Genomic DNA, 27999 nt, shown 5'->3' with positions numbered 1-27999 from the left:
TCACAAGATTGATTGTAAATGTCATCTTAAATAATATGGTTTTCACAGGAGACATAACATTTTCTGCACGCCTCTCCCCCAAATTGGTCATGTCCTTACACGTTTGATTTTTGACAGAAATGAAACAAAAACGACTACGAAACACATTTTATTTTCACGTTTAATTCAGTTGCAGTGGCATGTTGTAAGTCATATTAGCTTTTCTTATGTTGTGACATGTGTAAGTGCCAAAGACCAATTGACTCAAAGTGTATTGGGCCACATTTTCTATCTTATAGAAGGTGTAGCGCTCTTCTTGTTTACTTCTATATGCTGTTATTTTGGCAGTAAGCTTTAAGCAATGTTGGGCACGACAATAAGGCCAATAGTGTTGAATTTGTCTCTCTAGCAGGACGGCAGTCCCATCACAACGTTTTCAGTCAGCTCGGAGTTGAATCCACAGAAGGTCCTCCTAGAAAGAACATGGGATCAGAAGGTCATACATTTTTTGTGAAGTGTTTTTGATCATGACGTCATTTGTTGCCAAAAAAGGTTAGGTACAAGTGTATGCCATGAAAAGGAATTCAAGTTTATCTCAAAAATGTTAAGATATCTGATTAGAAAATAGGTTGCAAAACAGTTAAGAAGACAATTCTCGCGAGATCTGGCACGAGATCACAGGTATTAAAGGGGAGACAGTTCTCGCGAGATCCTGAATGAGATCTCGTGCGCAAGGAATCATGGGAAGCGCCACGTACCTCTGCTGCGATTCTCCCGCCATGACCTGCACCTGGTCCACCCAGATTTTTGGGGTAAACCACATGGGCCATGACCCGGGGTTGAGCAGAGACCAGTTGTAGTCCCACCTGAACCGCACCTCTCGGATAGTCCCGTAATCGCTAGGGCTCGTCAGCAGGTACTGATAGGTGTTGCCAGGCTGTAGTTTAATGGAGCCACTGAAACAATACATGGGCGTATTGATTTTCGAACTCCAAATATTTGATTCTGGTTCAGTAAGTGACGAAAGACAGCTGTGCTGTCTGAAACATCTGACCGTTTTCAAACTTATCCAGTTTTTAGCTGTTATCTTGCTTGCCTTATTACCTGGATGTCTAACCTTTAGCAACGTAAATACATGGGTGATAACTTTCCCATTAAAATTTGGCGTATAGAGGTTAAGAGATTAACATTCACTCACCTAGTAATCTCGAAGTACCCCGTGCTCGCGCCGCTCTGTGTGATGATTGAGATTTCCGGGGTCCCGTCCATGTCGTCTGCGGAGGAGCTCGTTCCCAGGGTCAACTTGATCTGGTAGTGGTACACTGATACCATAACAACACGGCATGTCACATCTCTGTAGGTTATAACAGTTATCTAAGCTAATATCTACGATGGCCCACAAATATGTATTTCGTCACCTACGCAAACCATTTCAAATCATTTGTCCTCATGGGCCACCGTAGATCACAACAGCGATTCAACAAAGAACAGAATTTGAATACACAACAGGACAAATTTTTGAAACGAACCTTTCAGACAGCATCCATTAGCTTCCATTTTGTGTGAGATTTTCGATAAAGACGGAATGTTTTTATCTTGTTTGACGTTAACTAGACTGAAATGCCTTATACATGTAGATTTTTTGGCGACACCTCAGGGACGAGCCTAATAGTATACTTTACGCCCGATTTGTAAGAATTCCCAGAAGTGTTTCTCTTGAATAGTCCAAGATGACATACCACAGTGTGGTGACCTTTCAGCAGTGTTTAGGTAGTACTTGAGGTTAGTGACGCCTGCAGATGGCGCGTACTGGTCGGCATGGTAACCCATCTGGGCACACCCCTGGCTTCCACAGTCCATACAGTGGCCATCTTTGAACCTGCCCAGAAAGTAAACAACGAAACAAGACTTTTTCTGTGACTATTGCAATCCCTTTGTCTTATATATGAATTTTTATTTAAATCAATAAAATTGATATTTTGAACATAGATATCTAAAAAATGATGAAAAAAGGAACAGCACTTGAATAAAACAAAATATTAAACAGACCTATCGTAGTCGCGACATGGGTACCCCATCATTGGGCACGTGGCACCAATGGAATCGTCAAAGTACTCGATCGACTTCAAGTGGTTACAGACGACGAACTCTCGGCCTCCTGAAAAAAAAACACGAAAAACAATTATTATTATCGCACCATGAAAGTCATTCAGAAACAAATTTAACGGCTCTTGGTGGATGTCAATGTGCAGATGTTGGCACATTGGCGCACCAAATCCGTAGTGTGTTTTTGGCACACATTTAAACAGATTAGCCCAACTGGCTCGGTGGGCGTCACTACACCGTCAGGGAAGGTCGTGTAAAGTGCCTTATATATACCCAAGGGCACAACGTCGGGGCATGGTGAGTTTCGAACCCGGGACGTATTGGTTCTGAGTCCAACCGTTACGCCACGCCGACGCCAACTCGGAAGAATAGACTTATGTACGCTGTCCTCTATTTACAAACTAGACACCAGTAGTCTGGTAAATTGTAAATGTCTATGCGCAATGACAAATAGAAAAAGGTAAATCTTGAATTTTTGATGAATGAACAGTATCTTTTTTAAATCATGCAAAAATCTGACCTTCGTAGATCCCACCGTTGAGGGCGATGTAGTCGAAGAGACCCTGGTCACATCCGGCCATTTCGATTCCACCGTTGGGGTAAAAATCAAGATGGCCGACGGGGTCATACATTCCAAGACCTATAAGGGTTAGTTGAACGGGAACTGTTAACAAATTTCCTGTGGGACATTTCAGAGCAACATATATAAGCGACCTCTCACGCTCACTTTCAAGTTTACTATGTTTGATTTTGTTTAATTTACTATCTTATGATTGTATAAGTTTTGTTCTTGTCTTCGATTCAATTGTATTTAATGTAGATGGACTACAGGAATAATAGTGTATGATTTGGGAAAACTCTACACTTATGGAGATCTGAATAATAATAAAAACACATGTAAACAGTTTAATACAAGACGAATTTTTGGTTTTATGCCTATCCAACAAAAAAGAAGCCTTTGATACAACAAATCAAAACATATCCCGAATCAGCTTCATCTACGGTAGGCCAATTTTCTATACCACCAAAACATCATTTTTCTCCATATAATTTTTTTACGTTAAGCACTCCGGTGGGTTTATTTGTGACGTGTTCTCACCCAATGACGTAAAGAAGAATCCCCCGTCACTGTGAATGACGTCAACTAGTTGGGCATCAGTCGGGTCCAGCCGGACGATGGGATCGGTGCCTTGGAAGTACGGCTGGGCCGGGTCCAGTCCTGAAGAACATTGATAAGATAAAGTAGTATTGTGCTACAAAAACTTCAGGTTTGCTAATGCTATGTTAGTTTATCGATTAGGGGGCCTTTTTGTGAATATGAATTGGTATTGAATTTTTATTTGAGTTGAGTTGAATGTGTGATAGTTGTGTGCCGATTTGTTAAAGATAGAGGGAACGTTAGCGACCCCCCCAAAACACCCCTCCCAATGAAATGGTATGGCTACCCTACGACGTCACAAATTCAAGATGGCGGTCACCACACATGCAACGGATCCAACAAAACCTCCTTGATCCAACAAAGGTTTTGCTACGCAAACCTGTAAAAAGGAAGAGAAAAGGGGGATTAAGGCGGGAATTTCATGACAGTGTTTACCTGTAATTCTGCCAACCCCAGGAAGTCTGTCTCCAGCATATCCCATAATATGCGACCCAAGGCTGTGACCAATCAGATGGAAGGAACTGAGAGAGGCCCCAGTCTCTTGCTGAAGACAAAATGGAATGTGAACTTACGTTAGACATATCACAACAACAATAGTGACATCTCAGGAACACAGATACGTACATAAAGTCAACTATAAAACAATAATTTCTATAAGTGTGCCTTTCGAATTCTCTAAGTAGGACGCGCCGTTTCCATACCTCATTTCTAAGGGCTAATAAAAGCATTACAAATAGATAACCTTTTCCTCTACCAAATCTAAGCCTATTGAATTTAGATTTGCTTTTCTGCCTAGACTATACTGAAAAATGCAATAGTCGTCAAATTTCACGAATGATTGGATTTCATTAGCGAAACTGGACGCCATACAAATAGAACATCTCCTAATGACACCAGTGCAGACCGCCTACCATCAGTAGGTTGATGAACTGTGCGATAGTCGCTCCAACCAGCTGAGTGTTAGCAGTTGCCTGTGTGTAGGGCAGCATGGATCCGCCGCCACTTCCCCAGTCCACACCGAACACGTTACAGTCTTCTGTCCGAAGGAACGCCTGAGACATGTCCTGCAATCACGAAAATATTTGCGGGCGTATTACTGTAAATATAAAGCGGCCTACCGGCTTTACGTCCCCATCTGAAATGACTAATGCAACCCCTCATACAGTTCCCAAGCAGCGCTCGACTTATGGATCTTCGGAAATTCATCCATATTGCGAGGCAGTGTGGTAGCTTACCAATTGCTCCATAGGGACACAAGTTAATTAATCTAACGTGTCATTCCGAAAAGCACCTTTTATATAATGCAAAAAATTAGATATTTGTGTAAATGTCTAACAATCTCCTGTCCGAAGGAACGCCTGCGACATGTCCTGTAATCACATATATATATTCGCGTGGGCATTGCTGTAAGTGTAAATCGGCTTTACGTCCCCATCCGAAATGACTAATGCAAACCCTCACACCGTGACCGAGCGGGGCTCGACCTCCGGATGTTCGGAACTGGACCCGTATGGCGAGCGAGGCTCGCATCGGAGTCGCTTACCGATTGCGCCGCAGAAAGACACCTTTCTCATATTGCAAAAAATCGAGATATTTGTGTAAATTTTCATCTGTGTATTGCAATAGATTTGTCTGGCAAGAGCTGAAAGACAATGCAATATGTAAAAATGTAAAATCATTCCAAAACCATCCTTCAAATATTGCAGGAAAAAACACGATGAAGATGTTTTTAGTTGTTTTTGTCTTACCGTGATCCAGCTGACGAAGCCGTTCTCGATGAAGCCATGGCTGATGAACTTGGTGGGTTTGCGCCCGTCAAAGCTGGAGGCTTGCAGCGCCGCCCTGTCGCCGGGCCGCACGATCTGGCCGTCAGAAGGGCCGCTGCGAGTCCGCAGGATGAACTTGATCTGTGGAGATATTCTCACTATATGAGCTTTATAGTTTGAACACAAACAACACGTGCTATCAAGCAGATTTCTATATCTTTGGCGTAATACAAGACTCGCAGACAAGGAGTGGCCCTGGTTATAGTACATTGAACAACTTGTCACTCCTACACACATAACCCCAAGGGTTGTTGTAAGATATCTAGTAAGGATGACCCTGCTGTACTTAATTGATGACAACGCATTTCACGATGACATTGAGCTACGACAACACATCACTTGAAGTGACATCTATAGCTTGCAGTATAGCTAACGTGAAGAGTCAAACTAACGATGAATCATTTTTTTTAACTTGAAGACACTATTGGCATTTTCAACTTTTTTATGTTGCTTACAGGTCTGCACTTCTGTCACTTACCACATCTGGTTCAAATTACTTGGAACTAGAAGGTCCAAGTTCAACTCCCGGGTAGGACACCTCTGGACAAGAGGCGCATTAAGTCATACCAAAGACTTTAGAAAAATGGTACATACTTATGAAACAGTATGGAAGTTAAACACACTCCACTGCCAGTGGACTAGCCCCCTGCTGCAGTGATTGCACCACAGTGTGGCCCAGGCCTACGAAACAGAGATGGGCACCGCCCTATAGAACTTATGGTGTGGAAGGATTTTAACTTTAATTTTAAAACACTAAGACCAAAGTAAGAGTCTTGACCCAAACATCATCTACAGGCCTTAGATGCTTAAGTAATTCGTTCAAACAATATGTAGAAATGCTATGTCCCACCTGAAGCTCCTCTGGTGCCCGTGGTAGCGATGCTATCGGTCTCTCCAGGGTCCCTGACCAGGGGTAGTCCGTGGTGAAACAACCCAGATCACCGTAGCACACGTCCGCACCTGGCATTGGTTAAGATGTCATAAACATCAAAACTGTGCATCGTAGTGTATACTCTTACTCAATGGTCTATTAATCTTCATGACCGCTAGGTTAAATTTGTCACGCACCCTGACTTGCTACGTTCAAGGTCTCATCCTGTATTACTCCGAGTGGGTACTAAAAGAATCCGTACCCCGAAAAATGAACGGCTGCATGAACGTGTGTTTATATCGGTGGAAATTCCCTTTTAGCCAGCCCATCCGATCTCAAGCGTCTAACTGATGAAAGTTTGTTTGTAACTGAAGAAATCAGCAAGCCGCGCGCGAGGTCGGACATCCCGACATTTTAGGTGATGCGGTCGTGCGCTCTTCAACTGGAAAAGCGCCTTTTTGGGTGTGTAGCTAAGTGCAGTTTGTAATTGCTATAAAAAGAGATGTAGTGTAGTGAAACTGTTGGCACTTTTATTACATATCTAGGGTAAATGTTCTCAATATAAAATGAATAACATTGGTGCATTTTCATAGATTCATTACGAATGTAAAACACGTATTGTAACATGTAAGCCTATGGGACGAAAAAAGTCATGAATGAGACCTCAAACGAAATTACTTACGTGTAGTTCAGATATAACCAATGTCTTATACTTGAAAAACAATCAGGTGAGAAATGCCAAAAATACTGAATAAATTTTAACAAGTCTGAAGGTCTGAAATATAAAGCAAAACATGATTACTGTGTTTATTCAATTTATAAAATGTCCATGGTGGTCCCATTTACATCGTGTCTTGTAAACTTTCATTTAGACAAATTGAATAGAGGTGATCTTGAATAAACATGTTACAAACATGAAATAGAAATAGCTGGAAGCACTCACCAAGCGTCGTTGTGAAAAAACTCGCTGTGACAAACAGAGTTTGCCAGATGAGAGAAACTGTCTTCATCTTAAAATGGGACGAAGGTTAGCCTAACTTGTGTGTTGAAATACCTCCTGCGTTACTTAACACTGTCTCGACCTTAAGGCAACCTTAACAAGTAGCCAGCTTTTATAGATACCATTTTATTAAGATCAACAGTCGGTGATAGCATTGTTATTTGATATAGTTGTTTTGTTTCCCTTTTTGTAAGTTAATATGATACTAATAAAATGTGAAAATATGTGTATCGTGAGAATCCAGAGGCTGTGAATACTTCACTTGACACTTTTATTGGTAACAATGCTTGATTAGACTGCCCATAATTTATGGTTTTCGGTAATCAAACGATTAACTAAAGGGCGGGCGACCTTAGTTATATCAAACTGGGGAGGAAAATCAATTACATACTGTTGTGTTGTTGATGTATGTAAATCGACATAAATTGTTAGGCCACAGCAAGTAATTTTTTTGGATGACATCAGCGCGCTCATTAACTTTCGCCTGATTAAAAAAAACAAAACAAGAAATTTCATTGCCCTCCGACGGTGGTCAACATGCCCAAAATGGCAAATATGTCGTCAACAAAAATACGAATGCCCATGATGGTACATGACAAGCTGTTTTCTGTATTTCTTCTGGTTAATTGAAATGTATACACATCTTCAAGGACAGTTTAATGTTGACAGTCTAAGGTGTTTCATTGCATATGAATACCCAGTGTAGTTCCTGCTCATGATGGTATAACAAGCTGTTTTCTACATTTGTTGTAGTTAGTCTATTGAGATGTATACACATCTACAAGGACATGTTCTCCGTTGAATCAAGGAGGTTTTATATATATATTATTATATATAGGTATGGAACCTCATTGGTTGAATACAGGAATAAAAGGTCTGTTGATCATGATATCATATTTTTTTAAATATTTTTTTCGCCTCAATTCTTGTTTAAAAAGATTTATGATCTCAAAATTTGAAAATATAGGAATCTTGTGGTTTTTTTTGTCCGCCTTGTTTTTGGAGTCTGCTGAGGAAGTCATCCATAAAATTTACTTGATGTGGCCTTAGCACAAATTACGACATAAATCATAGGCACAAATTCCAATATATCATTGCATATTGAAGAACACATTTTAGAACGAAGCTGCTGTTCTATATTCACGTTCAGCTTTTATGGTAGATAATGAATATCGAGTGGTGCAGTGATGGATGTTACTTGGTAAGCTGGACATTTTATTGGAGAGAGAGTTCTTACACACAACATACCGATTCAGCACAATTATCAAGTACATGCAACAGATCCCATAGTTAGGGGATGCTCGCACCGTTTCTTTGGAATTATCAATCATGATCCTTAGTATCAGACAAAAGGAAAATCTACACATTTCTGTATATACGTTGACTTTCTGACCAGATTAGGCAACCATTCGTTTTCTATAAGTATCTGGTAAATTTTTATTTCTTCATGATTATGTTACATCATATTTGTATACTCGTAAGTCTTTTACAAACAGTGTTATTGCTTTCTGAAGTTTCGAGGTGAGGAGAACGTTTTTTGGCACATTTGAGACGAGCGTGAAATACAGTTTGATATTCCAATGCAGCATCTAGCCTAATAGAATCTCGACTCATTTACATAAACTCTATTTCAAAAGCAGCATGTAAGTTGTCACCATGGCAACGATGACGCATTTGGCCACGCCTTCAGCACAGTCTGAGATCTGTCGACACGTCCTCCACAAAGTAGTTGTTGAAGGCGCAGAAGGACATTCTATTTAGAAATAGAAAATATATCAACGTTAACGATTGGAATACATGTAACTACAAAAGATATAAAGCCCGGATCTGTTTTTCAAGATTTGTATCTAAATCAATTCATTTCCCTTTTTAGTCCAAACATCCCAACGAGTTATTCAAGCATTAAGATGCGTTGATTGCGTTATCCCCCACAAAAACACGTGCCAAGCATTCCGTTGCTAACATCTGCTTGGAGCTTAACTATTCCCCACGTAGAACCAGGACGGTGGCAGGTATCGACTTCCGGCCACCTTTGACCTACCTCTGACGTGACAGATACCAAAGATCAGTGCGCGTCATGAAAGTGGATCAAAGTCCGAATGAAGACCATGGGTACCCGGATACGAAAATTACGTGATTCAATTGTCGTTTGTGTTGTATAAAGGTAATTTCTTTAACATAAGACATGTATATCCCTCACCTGTTTTGTGATTCTCCCGCCAAGACCTGGATCTGGTCCATCCAGATCTTGGGTTTAGAGAAGATGAACCAGGTAGTGGGGTTGGCGATGGACCAGTCGTAGTCCCACAGGAACCGGACCCTCTGGAGGTTCCCTAGGTCCGTCGGAAGCTTCAGGAAGTACAGGTAGCTATTTCCGGGCTGGAGCTTGATCGGGTCCCTATTTTTAGAAAAATCAATGAGAAAAAGGTATACGGCTATCCTAATGATCTAGAGCAACAATGACGCCCATGCTGATATGTATAACCCTACTTTTGTCATAAACAATGGATATCCCCACACCTCTTCCGAAAATTTAAAAAAAATAGAATTTTCTTAAAGTCCATGAGCGCTTCGCAGCCGCTCACGATTGACTCGTCCATAGTAGAACTCGTGGTAGAACTCTATCTTGTACTTATAACATAACTAGATACTTTATACGTTGATGAAGGTTAGACATCCAGGTAATAAGATACGCCAAAATAGTTACTCAAGCAACTGGATAAGATTTTTGAAACAGTCAGACGTTTCAGACAGCATCCGCTATCTTTCGTCAGTGACTAAGGACAGATCTGGTAGAACTAGGTTTTTGAAGTAAAGACAATTTTAGATGGTTCAAGCGATTGTAAGTTAAGACAAGGCTGAATGCTTTATATGCTAAAAGAGATGAAGCTGAAAATATGAAGTAAAGGTTCTTGAGAGTTGTTCTTACTCTGTAAGTTTGTAGTACTCCGTGACTGTGCCTGTCTGTGTGACGAAGGACAGATGAAGGAACCCGTCAAGCTCCTGGGCGTCGGAGTCTGTTCCCAGCGTGATCATTATTTGGTAGTGGTAGACTGTACAGAACAGAAGGACACACCGTAATCATATACAACCCTATATTACATTTCCTTATGGACGTAAGCTCCTGGGCATCGGAGTCTGTTCCCAGGGTTATTATTATCTAGTGGTGGTAGACTTTACAAAACATAAGGACATACTGTAATCATACAAAACTATATACAGCCTCTTTTCCTCATGGACATAACAGTGACTTTTAGTATTCTGTTTGTTTTGAATCTTATAAGACTTATAGAAATAATACAGCTCCTATACTTCCGTGAATAGTTTCATCAGGTTGGTAAGTCACTGAATAAAAAGACCCTTTGTAACAACCAACTGTTTTATTCGAAGTTTTGGTGACCGTCTGTCATCTTCTTCAGGGCAATTCTGACTGGTTCACACTGCACTGCAGCTATAGGGGGCGCTGCTCACAAATGCGGCCCCAAAGGTAAAGCTCCAGTGCTTTCTCATATATATGAGAAACCTGTTGAACTCTATGCGTGCTGACCTTAGAAAATCATCGTTTACGTACTGTATGTTCTAAGCTTAGATCAGTTGACAAGAACTTACGACAAGTAGGGGATCTAGCTGCGGTGTCGAGGTAGTATTTGAGGTTGGTGACGCCAGGCGCAGGTTTGTACCGGTCGGCATGGTAACCCATCTGTGCGCAGCCGCCCTGGCCGCAGTCCAGGCAGTGACCGTCCTCAAACCTGACAAAATGGCGAAAAAGCATCAATACTGAGGAACATACTTTGAGATGTAGGTACGCTTCCTAGCTAAGCTCTCACTGTTAGACCTACAGTGTGTTCATATCTCGTGATGCGAAACTTGTGGGGGTGCTCTTTTTCCCATTACGATGTGCATAAAATGTGAGTATATTTGGACACTTATAAGACTTTTCAAGTACGATACAGTTTCTATAAAGTCCATGCAACCTTGGTCCATGTCATGTCTCCATTTCTGTGCCAGAAAAAAGCAACACCATGATGCCGTTAAAAGGACCAAGTGTCGTAAACTTTACCTGTCGTAATCGCGACAAGGATACGCCATCATGGGACAGACGGAGTTGATAGAGTCGTGGAAGTAGGCAATGGCCTTAAGATGATTGCACGCCACGTATTCCCGGCCGCCTAGAAGTATGATGGAAGACATCAAGTGTTAGCGTATCATATCAATCAGATTGTTTGAACAGGGACGGGGGCTGCTACAGACTACCAAATACACTTGACCCGATGCTCGAAAATTCTTTGTATTGGAATACAGTTTAACATTCTATATATGATGTTGCATACACATATGAACTTTAACGCTGATGAATGTATATCTAGATTTTATAAAATATTCATCTCAATGCATTTCGCACCATTCCATCATTCATATCTTATTTATATTAGCGAGAAGTTAAATGTCGACATTTTGATGTTTTCCAAAATTTCGGAGAACAGAAGCTACAAACCTTCGTAAATTCCTCCATTCATGTCGATGTAGTGTGTCAATCCTTCGTCACATCCGGGCATTTCGATGCCGCCGTTTGGGTAGAAATCAAGATGGCCGGTGGGATCGTACATACCGTAACCTTATGCGAAGGACAAAGAAAATGTATTTATAAATGATAACAACAGCGTGCCTTTTAACAATACTAATTGTAATCAAAAGAGTTTTTTTTTCTTAGCGTACATTGCTTCTGTCGGACTCAGTAATGCTGCACGTTACTAAAGACAGTTACCAAAACTTTTTGCTACAGGTTTTTTTCGAGAAGTTACACTGTGGACGGATATTTCATCATTTGAAAGACAACAGAGCACTTTGGTAAGGTTATTGCTCCGCTGGTTTTAGACTAGTTCATAACCATGGGAACTTGTTGCCACTTACATACAAGTCTTGTAAACCTCGTATGCATGCCATACAAAAAGGCTAAAATTATCACCTAGACTTGTGAAGAAGAAGCCTCCATCCGAGTGGATGATGTCAACTAACTCAGCATCAGTCGGGTCCAGGCGGATCATGGGTTCGGTGCCCTGGAAGTAAGGCTCGGCCGGGTCCAGTCCTAGGAACAGGGTGTACGTCATCAATCAATCAATCAATCAATCAATCAATCAATCAATCAATTGATCGACCAATCACACACATCAGTAACTAGTAATAATAGATCTCCTAAACCAGGACGGCGGTAGGTATCGACTTCGACCTTTGACCCACCTCTGACGTCACACAAAACAAGCAACGAAGCCTCTCAGAACCATCGCAATCATTGTTACATCAAGAGGCGAAGAACACACCAAACGCAGGCTGTAACTTTAGCCTAAAAGCTCATCTGTGTTGGTGAATTCCATGATAAAGTTTCAACACAAGCAGATATGCTCACAGTCTGTAGTTGTACATTTACATGCAATATATATATGCGTAAGTATACCTGTGATCCTGCCGAGGCCCGGTACCCTCATCCCCGCATACCCCATGGTGTGGGACCCCAGACTGTGGCCGATCAGGTGGTAGGAGATGGCCGAGTTTCCTGTCTCTTGCTGGAAGCCACAGGATGAAAGCGTGAAAAATTCAAAGTCATGTCAGAAATCCTGGACCCTATGGCTACAAGATGAAAGCGTGAAAAAGTCAAAGTCATGTCAGAAATACTGGACCCTATAGCTACAAGATGAAAGCGTGAAAAATTCAAAGTCATGTCAGAAATACTGGACCCTATGGCTACAAGATGAAAGCGTGAAAAAGTCAAAGTCATGTCAGAAATACTGGACCCTATAGCTACAAGATGAAAGCGTGAAAAATTCAAAGTCATGTCAGAAATACTGGAGGCTTGTACACAATTTCAAATCAGTGTCTGTAACGTTCTTTTACTAGACAAACTATATATAGACCAAATAATCTGTTCGTTACGAACATACATGTACAACACAGTACAAAACATGCTGTCGAACTGAGCGAAGCGTACAGTAGGCCCGCGCTTATGCCCCCCTCTCACTGGACCCGCGGCAAGCTGGCGACGTCGCTGCGTCCTATACTGGATTTATGTTACCCTTACTTTATGATGGGAATGTCATTTAAAACGTACAAGTATGACCAAAAAGACGACAAAACACACAAAGCTAAAAAAGAATCGTTTTTTTTTGTCGATGAAATTCGTTGAGTGCTTTGTCAATTCCATCGGCCGCAGCGACGCCGCCAGTGTGCGCGGGTCCAGTGAGAGGGGGGCTTAAGGCACCTGGTCAATCATGCAGTACTTATGTGACAAACGTTAAGAGCCAAGCCGCCTTACAAGCTAGTTGCAGGAACTCGTAAATGTTTCTTACGGACGAGGTTAAAGAAGGTGTTTGGGGAGAAAAAGAAAAACATTTCATTGCAAATGGAAAGAGACACACCAGAAGAAAGGGTTTGAAGTTGTTACAGTTGTGTAGAAGTGGACTCACCATTAGAAATGCGATCATCTGCGCAACGATAGCTCCCACGATCTGTGTGTTGGCGGTGGCCTGCGTGTACGGAAACATCGAGCCGCCATTACTGCCCCAGTCCACGGCGATCACATTACAATCGTCCACACGGAGAATCTCCTGTGACATGTCCTGTTCAACACAAATACAAAAATATGACCGTATATTAGGGATTATATCTAAATTGGCCGCAACTAGGGAATTATGCTGAAGTGTTGAGATCTTTGCAGTAGATTCAAGCTTACAAACCAACGTTATAATCGAGATATCAAAAAAGAAGCTTTCTTCAAAACCAAGTGCAAAATCATGTACAATTTAACAAACTTTACAAAGTCATGTACCCTATATTAGTACCAACATCTAAATTGGCCACAACTACGAAATTATGCTAAAATGTTTTGATTTTTGCGGCAGATTAAAGTTTAAGATCCAATGTTATGATAACGCTTTCTTCAACGCCAAGCGCAAATGCAAAATTGTGTACAATATCATGCATCTATAACTAGTATCAATAATAAGATCTAAACTGGCCACTGGGAATTCATGCTAAATCGTTGTAATCTTTGATGTAGATTTAAGCTTGCAGCTCAATGCTACAGTGCTCCATTTGAGACCAAGTGCAGCAATATTAGAATAGTCTCAAGTTTAAATTTTCTCACAAAGGGAAAGATACAAAACATTTTCTATTCCAAATTTTGAAAAGTCACTCACCGTGATCCAGGCGACGAATCCGTTCTCGATGAAACCGTGTGTGATGAACTTAGTCGGGCGGGTGCCCATGAAGTCTGACGCCGCAAGAGCTGCTAGGTCCCCTGGTCGAATGAACTGCCCTGAACTCGGGGTGTTACGCGTTCTTAGAAGGAACTGGACCTATGAAAAGAATAGAAATGAACACCATGCTGTATTGTCTTTCCATAGTTGAATTTTCTATCAGCAGATAGGTGAATGTTATCAGAAAAGGCACAACTCTTCAGCTATTTATCTATTCATTTGTTTGTTTGCTTGTTTATTATTTTGTTACCTGTATTTCCTCTGGTGGCCGGGGGAGTGAGGAAATGGGACGTTCCAGAGTCAGCGACCATGGCGGATCAGTGGTGAAGCAACCGAGCTGGTCGTAACAAACGTTCACCCCTAAAACACAACACAGCGTTAGAAAAAACTAACAAGACCATTGTTATCTTCTATCGTATGTTTTCAGCAAGGGTTACTAATTGGTTAATTGACGGATGCTTGTTACTTTGTAGTTTTTCAAGGTTAAAAACATATCTCCACTTCATGTGAAACTTAACAGAAAAAGTTTGGAAACTTGATTTCGGTCTGTCATATATCGTTACTTTATCAATCTTATTGTGGTATACATCATTCGAAGCTTACTATAGTTATTGTGCTATATACGATGGCTCCCCAATTGCTATGATCGTGTATTCATAGGTTGTGTACGGGGCTGCGTATTTGAGCTAGTCCTGAGAAAAAAGAGTGCCGATTTTTTCCACGACCATATGTCTGTAGTTCTTTTGATGATGGGCGGTGTATTTCATATCATTGGAAAGCTAAACTATTGTCCATACAATGGTATCCCGTTTGTGCTGTTTTGCGACGAGCACCATGGCTGACTACGTGGGTTGATTACACCAAAAAGTGCCGTAATTTTTCTGTTAATATCAAGCACTGTGCTGGCAGGGAAACTACGGCAATATTTGTGACTCATTCCCATAGATAGCTCCGGTGCTCGCTCCATGAATGTTTGATAAAACACGTTGGGTATGGTACAAGTTGTAACGTTAAAGTTATGGACAGGCGTTCCAAGTACACAACAGAATAGAATTGATAAAGGAACAACAGAGATATAATTTACCGAAAAAAAGTTTTCAAATTTTTCGTGCAAAGTTTAGTTATTCGTTAACAATACGGACACAGACATTTTTCGTTATCTTGTACCTTGAATGTTAAAATAGTCTTACTTTTGCAAGATTGGACCTGTTATGAGGTAACACTATGAAAATGACAAATATATCATCTGTCTCCATGGTAAAAAGGGGTGGTATGAAATACAATATCTAAAAATAATGATTTACAATCTTTTTTTATCAACGGAGTTTCAGCTAATTATAATCCTGATTTTGTGAGCTGACTTGTAAACAGGAAAACAGCGTTTGTCAAGGACCCCTCTGTCAACAATATCCTCTTATAAGATCTCCAGACATCACGGCGTCTCATACGCACTTGGCAAACTTCGTCAAGTGCCCAGCAATCCTTTATGCAAATGAATCTAAATTAAATTAAGTCTAATCTAAAGAAACGCCGGATAATCTCTCCTCGACCTTTGACATAATTTTCATAAATGAAGGACCCAAATAAAAATAGTAACGTACCCAGCGACGGGTTGAAGATGGCAGATAGGATGGCTATAGCCGTCAGGATTATGGTCGAGAACTTCGCCATTTTCAAAGCTCTCAGCCGTTAGTAACGGTCCCCTGGCAGCACTAGGCAGGCACGAGTCGCCGGTTTATGTTTGAAGTATAAGTAGGTTAGGTCGGTGACCCTCATGTAGAAAGGTCACACGTAGTTTCCGTACATTTCTAGCGACAAACATTTTTCTAATGATCCATTTAAAAGGCGTTGCATCATTGAAATAGCCTTTTCTACCTTCCCTAGGTACGTAGATTATATTCTTTCTATAGGAGGTAAAAAAAATTAAAAAGGGAGTTTTTGACACAGAAAGGTATGGTAACCTTCATAGTAAGGTCGCCGTTGGAATTTTTCGTAACGATCTTTTTAAAAAGTTTTTCATCATTCAAATAGCCTTTTCTACATTCCCTAGGTACGTCAATTATATTCTTTCTAAAGGAGGTAAAAAAATTTAAAAAGGTAGTTTTTGACACAGAAAGGTATCGTAACCTTCATAGTAAGGTTGCCGTGGAAATATTTCGTAACGATTTTTTAACAAGTTTTTCATAATTCAAATAGCTTTTTCTACCTTCCTTGGGTAAGAAAATTATGTTCTTTCTATAAGAGGTGAAAATGTTTGAAAGTGTAGGTTTTGATACAGAAAGGTATCGTAACCTTCATAGTAAGGTCGCCGTGGGAATTTTTGCAAACATCACCCATATTTAGGGACAGGGGCTTGACTTACAGTGTATTTCTTCTCTCTGTAGTGTAACCATACGGTGATTGTAGAACATTGCATTGGTAGCAATGAAATAATCGGAACAGAACTATACATACTACTTCTGTAAATATGTTTCTATTTCTCGAAATAAAATGACTAGGTACATGTACATGCTTGGTATAATGCCCCATTAAAAGAGCACGACTTTTGGTAGGCTCTATGTGTGATAATACATTGTAATTTCTCTTCAAAGAGAGAAAATTCGCTTCCTTCTATCCTCTATCTAAGCTTGAAATACAGTCCTTCTGATCGCCAAACGGTGTTAGGCCGGAAAAAAAGATATATTGAGGGGGGGGGGGGATAAATATACTCATGATTCATTGCAAACTACTAACCGCCTAAATGAATGACCGTTACATAACGTCCGTTATCAGTTGCAAATCCACAGCCACGCGCACAAAACGGTACTAATTTGAAGAGTACATATTTTACCTGTCTACATCCTGACAATGTTATCAAAGGTCGCGTTACGTAGACAGATAAAGCTGGGATCTGGCAGGTGCCAGGCGGGGACTACATCCTAAATACACTTTACTATCCTGCTCTTATCGGTAACCAATATTAGAAACGTGTGTGTTAGTGCATCGTATGCTCGTACGTTGCCGTTTTTTTAGTCTCTGGCATCAGAAAAATATAGTAGAAATTGGCCAAATAGGGAGACGTGTTAGCCGGCTATAGGAGTTCAATGCACCTATAGCGAATTCTTCTGATGAAATACTCTACATACAAATTTATTGGGCCGATTCCTACTTTTTTTAGCCAGAAAAAGGGTCTGGACAAGCTTGATTATTTCTATCCAGATCCGTGTTGCATAATGTAGTCGTAGTTAGTTGAAGGAAATTATAACAAAAAAAAATGACTTTACCGCTCCACACATATTTATCTATCCGACAGGCATGCGCAGTTTAACAAACTTCGAAAAAAATGATGATTCCTTATAACTCATTAGCAAGGGAAGATACTGTGAAACGGCTAAATAAGCATTGCGCATGCCCCTTACGTAAATATCTCGTGATAAATACGTGTCTCTTACGTAGACAAACACGTTACTTGACGTAGGCTATCAATATATAATAGGTTTAGTCGTAGGGCTAGCCCTTTGTAATAGTGACAGGCTCATTAGGCAGTCATGGCTGTCAGCTGACTAGTATCTTACAGCCTAGGCAATAAAAAAATACACTTTTTAGATAGATAGATAAATGGACGGATGGGTGGATGGACGGATGGATGGATAAAATGCTACATAGGAGGATGGATAAGAATACAGATGGATAGATAATATCAGATTGATAGATAGATAGATTCTATTGGATAGATAGATACTATTAGACAGATATAGATGGATAGGCATTATCAGATAGACAGATATTTAGATATTGTGAGATGGATAGAAATCTACATACTATTTCCTGTAGAATTTTAGCAGACACATTTAAAACTCATGCATTAAAATGAGTCTACAAGGCCCCCTGGCGAAGAATATGACCACTGCACAAGTAGGTCAATGAAGAGCTTGTGTTTCAAACAATGACGGAATATCAACAACTATTGATCGCTCACAAGCTGTTAGTCTAGTCTGAGAGACTGGGGTATTTATTACTGTAAATACACCTAAGTTCGCGGGGATTTAATTTCGCGGTAGGGGGAATGGAGTGTTCGCGGTGGCTTTAAGTTCGCGTTTGAAACAATAGTAGCTTTACGTATGCAGTCACATAATGGAAACAACGGTGGTTTTAAGTTCGCGGTTAAGAGTTAACCGCGAAAACATAAAAACCACCGCGAACATTGCTGCATTTACAGTATCATGGTGGCATACGCCAGTAGAATAATAAAGTGCACGTGACACATAGAAACTCTAGTTTCCAGGTAAATCAAATGTATGGATGTATGTAAAGTTACCAATTAGTTTTCTGCAAACTTCTCTGAGGAAACTGTCGCTGGGTGTTAACACCAGCCCGTCACAGAATGGAGGGATCCCCGGCTGGATAGCGGACACATCTGGAGGAGAAAAAAACGTACAAAATAATATTCTACAAAATCATATGCGCAAAAAAGACAACAAAACATATAGTACGCATCCGACATGCATTAACAAAACGCTTTAATTCTCACTTGATTACATATCGTCACGCTTGAGCTAAAAGCATTGATACTTATCTAAATAGCTATTCATTTAAGATTTTTTGTCCAATTCCTCATGGCTTCTATACCAGCAAACGATAGAATACTATAGAATAGCGCCACAGTCATTAAATGGTTGGTCTAGTCATTGCGCCGCCTGACGGAAATACTATTTACTACAGGTACGGCATTATGAACAGCTATCAGTTAGATCCCAAAAAGCTGAATGTCTATACAAATGCAATGACCATATCTAATGTTCAGACAATGGATACTAAGTGAACTTAGGAAGAGTATTATCAAGATGTTTTTTTAAGAATCTGACATGATAGAACAATTCAAAAATGAAATATACGTCTTTGCATACTGTTCAGCACCAAGGACAGGCATATTTGCAAGAAAGGAGTGGACAAACAAACACACAAAGAAAGAAATTACCGACCTGAAGCATACTTCAGTTTAGCCGTTATAAACTTCTTCAAACTTGGAGGGTCCGGAAAATCTGGCAGCTGCGGCAATTTCTTGATAACTTCTCGCGCTTTTGGCAACTTTTTCAACAATTCTGCAGCTCTGGGCAACTTATCCATGACCTTGGAGAGGTCAGGGAGCTGGGGAGGGCCATCCGGCAACTTCTGTAGAATTTCTGACGGCGTCGGTAGTTTGGGCGGCTTCGGTAGGTTTTTGAAGAATCCGTATTGTTCCTGAGTCTCCGATTCCCCTAGAGATAACCACACATATCTGTCACAAAGTATATAATGGTAAAACTGCTATGGTGAAAGCGGGACTTCTAATATCATTATTTTCAGTGTACATTTATCACTCCAGAGAATCAATTGCATACTGTAAATGGTAATTTGATAATGTACAGTGTAATCACACTTATTATATAGCGTATTCTTACTTATTATGTTTACAACTCAATTTATTTTGTAGTTCCTCTTCCTTTTCATTTGTTTCATAAGGATTTATGGTACAATTTCGATTTGTTCTTTTGTTAATTTTGCTTAGTTTTGATTATGTATAATTTTGTAAAAATTCCCATTGTCAAGTTTAGGGGAGGCCCATGAAAAGCCACCTAGGCTTCTGCCCCCCCTGCATGTTTTCTTTTTGCCCTGTTTATCTTTTTATATGCGAATAAACAATAAACAACAATAAACTGTTACGTATTCTTTTTTTATTTCTTATGTATGTGTGTTGTCCACCCTCCGGTCTTGATAATGAACAGAAATGTGCATCTTTCGTGAATTGTTTCATTACAATGCAGCAGCGACACCTAGCTGTAGTGCGAAGTATAACCCTGTGTGACAGACGGTCCTCACCGAAACGTCGGCAGCTGATTATGTACTAGTACTGGTTGTGTGCAAAGACTTCAGTTGTTAACCAGAGACCACTAGAGATGTGTACCTTTCTGTCCTTTGCCGTTGAGTTGGCATTCTTTCTCTGTAGAGCAAAAGTCGACGTTTTCTGAAAGAAAAATAGTTCAAAGGTCAACCAATAATATTTGAATAGTAGAATCGTGTAACGACATTGCCAACCACAATAACATACGAATCTATTTCTATCAATCAGTAGATAAGACAGATTGTGAAATATCCATTGAAATGATTATGTTTATAAATCATCTAGCTAGAATTCTTTCGTATACGCTCTGTCAAATTCCACTGTGAACGATACATTATGACATGAATAAAGGCAGTATTGCTTAACAAAGGTGTTATGGATATAATCAAACTACCTAGACAAACTAGGCAAATAGCATATTCTATCATAGCTTTATTAGCAACCATTCAGTATACAGGCTTATAACAACACAACACAACACAACACTACTAACATGTTGTTCTAACTATACTATGGCGACTGTGTCAGTGTTTACTCCCCATACTTACCTGTTCTTGTCGTCTGTTCAGTCTGTGAGTAGACATGGTCCTGAGTGTGTACGACCTGCACAGACAGTACCAGGCACACCCAGAGCCCAAGCGGAGCTCCCCTGATCATCATAGCTCATGTTGGCTCCTACAGTAGGTCCCTGTGTCCCCGAATGTCGCTGAGACACACACTCTGGCCCGTGGCATGGTCCAAACCGGTTTGTTTACCTCAGAAACACTCCTTGCAGCCGAAGACGCCAGGTCTTCTAAGCCAGCGCTGTTTTCCTTGCCTTGTAGAGTGAAGTATATAAAGGTTAACGTTTATCTGCACTATGACATAAATATATACATGTAAATAAATGATTTAGCCGGTAAAATCACATTATTACTTAAAAGAAAAGGCAACTACAGCAAGACACCGCGTTTGTATGTACTGTACTATGGATTGAAGGTGTGTCCTCTCATTCAACCATAGCAGCATACGTCACTTCCGGTCTAAAGAAATCCTTTACCCATAGGCAAGTGGCTAATCAGTATACATACCACAATATGCTCTGATTGTATATCCACTTGTATATAGGTAGACTTAAACATTATTACGTATATAGCCATCCTTCGCTTGCAGGTTTTTAAAATCGATTTAAATGTAAGTCTATTTGATAGTTAGCAAACCCTCCATGGCCCCTGCCATTATTTGAGCGAAACAAGCTAAGTCGTGTCGATATTTCTATATAGTTGATTACGTTATCGATTTACAACAATGAAGTCCTCCAGTCGAATGACAAAAAGGTCAAAGGTTATCTTGGTATACCGACCACTGCTGAAGAATTTGTCTATTTATAGCCGACTCTATACCTGATCTGCTATTATTTGATCTGTCGACCCGGTGTGCTTTTATGTATTTGAGCCGCTAGGAGTATCATTCATGCCCTGACCTACTTACACACTGTCAGCACGTACAGTGTATCTCCTTTTAAAGGAGGTATTGATAATACGAAAAGAAATTTGAATCTTCCGTGAATTGTTTGATCACAATGGAGCAGCGTCACCTATGTATGCCTACAAGATAACGATACTGAACAAGTAGGCGTCATATCAAAGATCCTTTTATGTGATCCATTTACGTGCAATCCGCGCAAGTTCGATGATCCATTAGATTTTGTATGGAAGTGCTTGCTTCCGTATCATATTGTTAAAATACATGTATTTGTTAAGAGATAGCGACAAAAAAGCCACAATATATCATCTACATGCTGTCATAAATTTGGACTCCCAATAATCTGCTGGCTTTACTATGGTTGACCCATGATGACCTTTTGCGGTATGCCCTTTACCGTGCGTCATGCCATGACCCGATCATGCGATCTATGGCTGATTCACCTCAGTAAGGTCATCTATTCAGAACATTCAGCCGCGCCTTTATTTGGTGACGTCATATGGTGACGTCACTTCTACCTATGAGGGACCGACCAGGAAGGGTCATGCGGAGGGGGTGCGCGAAGGAAGAAAATGATACAAAAGAAAGTAAAAGTGAACTTAATCGTTTGAAACACCAAGAAAATGACATTCCTACCATTGCAATTCTTCCCCATCCGTTCCTTAACAATAAATCATAATGATAATTATAAATTCTTATTTCAAGAATCCAGTTCGTAGACCTTTTGGTTATATAATGATTTACGTAACATTATAGAGTTACATATGTAAGTAATTTGATGTTGCCAAGTTACCATCACTTTTGGGGGCCTCTCATTGCAAGCATCAGGCTCCCTGTGTGGCCGCAAGGTGTCGTTGTTGTGTCTTAAACACCTTTCTTCTTATAACGGTCCCTTTTGAAATATTACCAGTAACAAAAATTGCAACGTTAACCCACACGTCATACTTTTCATCTAACTTTTTCGGTCACAACAAAAAACACAATCCTTATATACATTATTGATAGCCTTATAGATCTTTATTCATACTCACTAGACAATTTGTATACAAACAGTCAGTTGCTAGAAATAGCTTGAAAGGATTTCCGGAGAAGATGCCGTCATTACCTTGCGATCTTCACATAGTTTACGCACGACCACGTGTCTTTATCCACTTAAAGAAATTGGTCGTGTGTATCGGAGCCAAACTAAACATGTCGACATCGCTGGCTGACACGCTATGTTTTGTTTACCTGTTGAAAAGAGTTGAATTCTCACTGCACGAAATGGCCACGTATCCTGACGGATCCGACGTATCCGGAATCGGGCCTCATGGCGTTTCCGAGCGAATCCGGAAAAATCCCAGTTCACTGCTCGGATACTGAAGTGCCCGCAGATCCGACCAATTCCGACGCCGTATTCTTCTGGATTCGTGATGCGCCTCGGATACCCGAAGATATTTGCGCGGATCCCTCGTTTTTTGATATTTGGAATGTTCGGATTGTTTGTATGTCGGTAGTTTCTTCGGATCCTGACGAATAAATACACACGGCACGGCATGATCTCATTTCCTGACGAATCCAGCAGATCCGGAATTGCGCATCATAGCAGATACGGAACGTTTCCGATTGGATCCGATGCACCTCAGATCAGACAATTTCGGCGCCGTATACGTCTGGATCCTTCATACGTTTCGGGTACAGATACGGAACGTTTCCGAGCAAATTCAGACAATTACCAGGTACACCTCAGATCCGGCAATTCCGACGCCGTATACGTCTGGATCCGTGATGCGCGTCGGATACCTGAGGATATTTGCGCGGATCCTTCGTTTTTAGATATTTGTCAATATGGCAGAGATGTTCGGATTGTTTGTCGGTAGTTGCTTCGGATCCTGACCAACAAATACACACTGCACGGCACGCGGCATGATCTCAGATCCTGACGAATCCAACAGATCCGGAATTGCGCATCATAGCAGATACGGAACGTTTCCGATTGGATCCGATGCACCTCAGATCAGACAATTTCGGCGCCGTATACGTCTGGATCCTTCATACGTTTCGGGTACAGATACGGAACGTTTCCGAGCAAATTCAGACAATTACCAGGTACACCTCAGATCCGGCAATTCCGACGCCGTATACGTCTGGATCCGTGATGCGCGTCGGATACCTGAGGATATTTGCGCGGATCCTTCGTTTTTAGATATTTGTCAATATGGCAGAGATGTTCGGATTGTTTGTCGGTAGTTGCTTCGGATCCTGACCAACAAATACACACTGCACGGCACGCGGCATGATCTCAGATCCTGACGAATCCAACAGATCCGGAATTGCGCATCATAGCAGATACGGAACGTTTCCGATTGGATCCGATGCACCTCAGATCCGACAATTCCCGCGCCGTATACGTCTGGATCCTTCATATGTTTCGGGTACAGATACGGAACGTTTCCGAGCAAATTCGGACAAATACCAGGAACACCTCAGATCCAGCAATTCTGATGCCGTATACGTCTGGATACGTTTCGGGTACAGATACAATATCTACTCGGATCTTTCATTTTTTTATGTATTTGCCAATATGTTAGAAGTTCAGATTTGCCAATATGTTAGAAGTCATGAGCTGTCTCGGATCCTGACGTGTACGGAACACGGATTCGTGTCGGATATCCAAATTACCCACAAGACACTTCTGGACGCGACAAACGTTAACGGTTTTCTTTCGGTTAACAGCACAGACAAGAACGGCGTTTCATCACCTTCTGTGCTTAACATGGCATCGCCAGAGTCTACCATGGTCGACAAGTGATTTTTGAGTGGCTTGAGAGTCGAAGGGAATTCGGTGTAAACTTAAACGCACGGAATTGCGACGTTGTCTTCTTCGTGCATGCAATATTCGTCGCCCCCCTCCCCCCTTTTAAACGCTGGTAGGGAGTTGATTCATCATATAGAGGGACTGCCCTTTGGTAAGTACAAATTGAAAAATTCCCGTTTCTAACTAGTTTTGACGTCAGTTATCCTCCTATTGTGGCTTGACATATCATCGCATTCGCATGACCATAAGAATTCTCCAGCTGACCTGCCCTTTTACGGCGTTAGGATCTAGGAAATTAAAAATTTTAATTTGTTAATTCTTGCCAATGGTCAGCAGATATGTGTGTCTGGTTAACGTTTCAGATACAAAATAGCAAGCAGTGGAGGGAAAGATAATTAAAGATATGGAAGGGAAGAAAATGTCATAAGTATGTGTCCCACAAAGATCCCACAGTTTGTGGATAGTGAACTAGAACTTATAAGGAGGCAGTAGTGTGCTTCAGTGATTCTTTCATTCAGTTATAGCTGTGCATGTTTGATCAATATCATATTCAAGTTATAGATGTAAGTTTTACGTAGTCAATTCAATGATGCCCAGATTCATTTTTTTTACACATGCGAGTATGTGATATGTTTAATATTTGTCATTGTTTCCATTTATATATATATATCCAGTACAGCATCGGCATATACTTCCTTCACAAATGCAGCACATATTGTGAGGACCTTGGCTGGGAACAAAGCAATCAACTGTCAGATGCTCAGCTGCTGAGTACCTCAGGCTCCTTTGGTAAGTCCATCATCGGTACACTTCAATGTTAGCTGAGAGAGGCATGATGGATATCCATTGTCCCGTGTTTTTTGTAGCTGCTGTGAGGAAACGAAGCACATGTCAAAATCATGTGACATGTTCCTTAAATACGTGAATTGATATTTATTCATCATTTGGTTTTATCATATAGGAACTGGTTCATCACAAGATGGACTCCAAGCTGAGTCCAACGTGCAGATACAGAAGAAATCAGCCTTGCCTGTACCTTACCAAGAGTGCATGGAAGAAGTGAACTCAGATGTAGTCAGAGCAAGGGGGAGAGGACGATTATACACATGCAGTTCCACGGCATATGCTACTTACATTTAAAATGTGGCGTGTCATAATGGGAGTTCTTCAGACAGTATAATGTTACTTTCTATTTTCAACCTCTGTATTTGAAATAATTGTATCTGATGGCTTTTAGACGAAGAGCTGGCCACAAATAAGGCTTTTATTACTTTAGTGGAATATTTAGAACATGTAGATAATTTTGGTCCAAGGGCACTATACAGTAGTAAATATTACCACAATGTTGTGATGGTGTTAATTGTAATACATTTCATAATTTTTCAGAACATTGTGCTTGCACAACCCCAATTTACCGACATTAACCTGCATATGCAGTGGTGCTTTGAGTATGTGGATGTCCCTCAGCCTGTCTCAAATGAAATGGATCATTTAGCCACATAGTACTTCCGTTTTGTATTGTATTTGATAGTTTTTGAACTTAGAAATACATTATGTTGGGATATGAAATGATACATATGTTACATACAGGCTTTCCCAAACTTCCTGTCATTCAAAATGATGTTTTGGGTATAGTTAAATTAGGAATGCAAGCACTTAGTCGGATCCGTTACGGATTCGTTGTTGGGTCCACCTGTATCCGTCAGTATTCACCATTTTCTTCAAAATACAGAAAAATCCCTGTACGCATCCGTCAGGATCTGTGGCATTTCCGTACAGTGTACGGCTCCGTATTCGTCGAAAATCCCTTACTTTCGGATTCTTCAGGACATATTCCATATACCGGTGCGGAAATAGTCGGATACGTTACACGAATCCACCTGTATCCGTCAGTATCCGCCAAAAATACAGAAAAATTCCTGTTCGTATCCGTCAGGATCTGTGGCATTTCCGTACAGTGTACGGCTCCGTATTCGTCGAAAATCCCTTACTTTCGGATTCTTCAGGAAATATTCCATATACCGGTGCGGAAATAGTCGGATACGTTACACGAATCCGCATGTATCCGTCAGTATCCGCCAAAAATACAGAAAAATCCCTGTTCGTATCCGTCAGGATCGGTGGCATTTCCGTACAGTGTACGGCTCCGTATTCGTCGAAAATCCCTTACTTTCGGATTCTTCAGGAAATATTCCATATACCGGTGCGGAAATTGTCGGATACCTTACACGAATCCGCATGTATCCGTCAGTATCCGTCAGTATCCGACAAAAATACAGAAAAATCCCGGTACGTATACGCCGGGAAACGAGGCCATTTCGTGCAGTGTCTAGGTTTATATTTGGTCTCAATGACGTCAAAATACCTATAGAAATTAGGATCATTATTGTACAATATTTGTAGCCTCAGATTCAAGGGTTCTTCAAGGTACAAAATAGACATTTGAATGGCGGTATATCTTACGTAATCGCTTTGTTGGTGTTGGCTTAACGGTTGTCCGAACGGTCGTTGGTCTCAACGTATAGGTGTTTAAATTTGTGACGAATGTTTCACCCCCCCCTCCTTTTATATCGTCGTGTGAATGTCGTGCGATCCCAACCCGAGGGCATTCTTGTGATAGTCTTGCATGCCTTGTTCCCGAAAAGGCTGTCTTGGATCTGTCGGTGGTTCGTTCTGTCACAGCCTTCTTGAAAATCCTAGTGACCGGTCGACCGCGTCAGTATTGCAAAAGAAAACCGTAACAACGAGAGAGAGAGTTAGAGCGAGAGAGATAGATAGATAGAGAAAGAGAGAGAGAGAGAGAGAGAGAGAGAGAGACAGAGAAAGAGAGAGCTCGAGACAGAGAAAGAGAGAAAGACAGAGTCAGAGAGAGAGAGACAGAGAGACAGAGACAGAGAGACAGAGAGACAGAGAGGCAGAGAGGCAGAGAGACGGAGAGAGAAACAGAGAGCACTAGGATTCCACTAGTAGTTAGAAAGGGAGTAGCACTAGCATTATGGTTGAGTCAGAATACAAAATAGTCTGACCGAATCACGCCACCATATTATGACAACCATTACACATCTATAGCAAACAGTTTTTGGCAGTTTCCCGGCAAAGAGTTGAAACAGTACACTTTGCTTTAGCGCCTATTTGTTCTCAGGGTGGGTGAGAAAACCGTAGGTGACAAGCTCTGACTATACATCATAGAGTTGGCACATTCCATAGGAAAAGACATGTAGGGTACGCGTGCACTGGGGCTGTCTTCTGTGGCTACTTTTGGAAAGGTCGTCATAACGTTACAATAAGGTCAGAAGGCCCGCTGGTCAGTGGTTTTATTTTTGGGTAGACGGGGGTCACTGTCCTTTGCTGGACACAGTTTCCTGGACGATGGGTCACTGCGGCGTTTCTGGACACTGATTTCTGCACGCTAACACATCTCTTTGATACAACTATATAGTATCTAAAGAATGTCAGACGACAAGTTCTAGCTTCACACTTGAAAGCTCAATATCGGCTGGGGGGTGGGGTCACTGTCCTTCGCTGGACACAGTTTCCTGGACGAGGGGTCACTGTCCTTTTCTGGACACTGATTTCTTGACGCTGACACGTCTCTTTGACACAATATACTTTTCTTTTGCTGAATAATGTCAGACGACAAGATCAAGTTTCACACTTGAAAGCTCACTACCTACATGTATCATAGAT

The 27999-nt window shown here is 41.0% G+C and overlaps 2 protein-coding genes and 1 long non-coding RNA gene across 4 annotated transcripts; 1 reads left to right on the top strand and 2 right to left on the bottom strand.

Annotated features, from left to right (window-relative positions):
• Positions 1-12: 12 nt before the first annotated feature.
• Positions 13-21024, bottom strand: LOC136444487 (pancreatic triacylglycerol lipase-like). 2 transcript variants are annotated; one of them, XM_066442052.1, is made up of 15 exons: positions 20600-21024; positions 20115-20174; positions 19153-19428; positions 18489-18587; positions 14442-14551; positions 14132-14290; positions 4156-4308; positions 3680-3788; positions 3185-3304; positions 2606-2725; positions 2029-2137; positions 1719-1858; positions 1178-1301; positions 738-935; positions 13-451 (listed from the first exon to the last, which is right to left on the bottom strand). In XM_066442052.1, exons 1-15 carry the CDS (start codon positions 20709-20711, stop codon positions 385-387), a joined length of 1956 nt encoding a protein of 651 aa, XP_066298149.1. In that variant the 5' UTR covers positions 20712-21024; the 3' UTR covers positions 13-384. The 2 variants fall into 2 exon arrangements, with proteins under 2 accessions (XP_066298149.1, XP_066298150.1); XM_066442053.1 differs by lacking the exons at positions 14132-14290; positions 14442-14551; positions 18489-18587; ... (1 more) ...; positions 20115-20174; positions 20600-21024 and adding exons at positions 4993-5151; positions 5921-6030; positions 6885-7041.
• LOC136444489 (pancreatic triacylglycerol lipase-like) lies at positions 8130-13549 on the bottom strand. Its single transcript, XM_066442055.1, has 9 exons — positions 13400-13549; positions 12394-12502; positions 11908-12027; positions 11437-11556; positions 11002-11110; positions 10551-10690; positions 9871-9994; positions 9142-9339; positions 8130-8694 (listed from the first exon to the last, which is right to left on the bottom strand). The coding sequence occupies exons 1-9, from the start codon at positions 13547-13549 to the stop codon at positions 8628-8630; spliced, it is 1137 nt and encodes a 378-aa protein (XP_066298152.1). The 3' UTR covers positions 8130-8627.
• A 1743-nt stretch (positions 21025-22767) lies between the features above and the next one.
• Positions 22768-26063, top strand: LOC136444860 (uncharacterized). Its single transcript, XR_010757343.1, has 3 exons — positions 22768-24463; positions 24987-25101; positions 25274-26063. It is a non-coding gene; the product is annotated as an uncharacterized lncRNA (long non-coding RNA).
• The last annotated feature ends 1936 nt before the right edge of the window (positions 26064-27999 follow it).

This window comes from Branchiostoma lanceolatum, chromosome 11, assembly GCF_035083965.1.
Source record: "Branchiostoma lanceolatum isolate klBraLanc5 chromosome 11, klBraLanc5.hap2, whole genome shotgun sequence".
Lineage (NCBI taxonomy): Eukaryota > Metazoa > Chordata > Leptocardii > Amphioxiformes > Branchiostomatidae > Branchiostoma > Branchiostoma lanceolatum.
The sequence above is the reverse complement of the archived record's forward strand: the minus strand, read 5'-3'. Positions and strand labels throughout refer to the sequence as shown.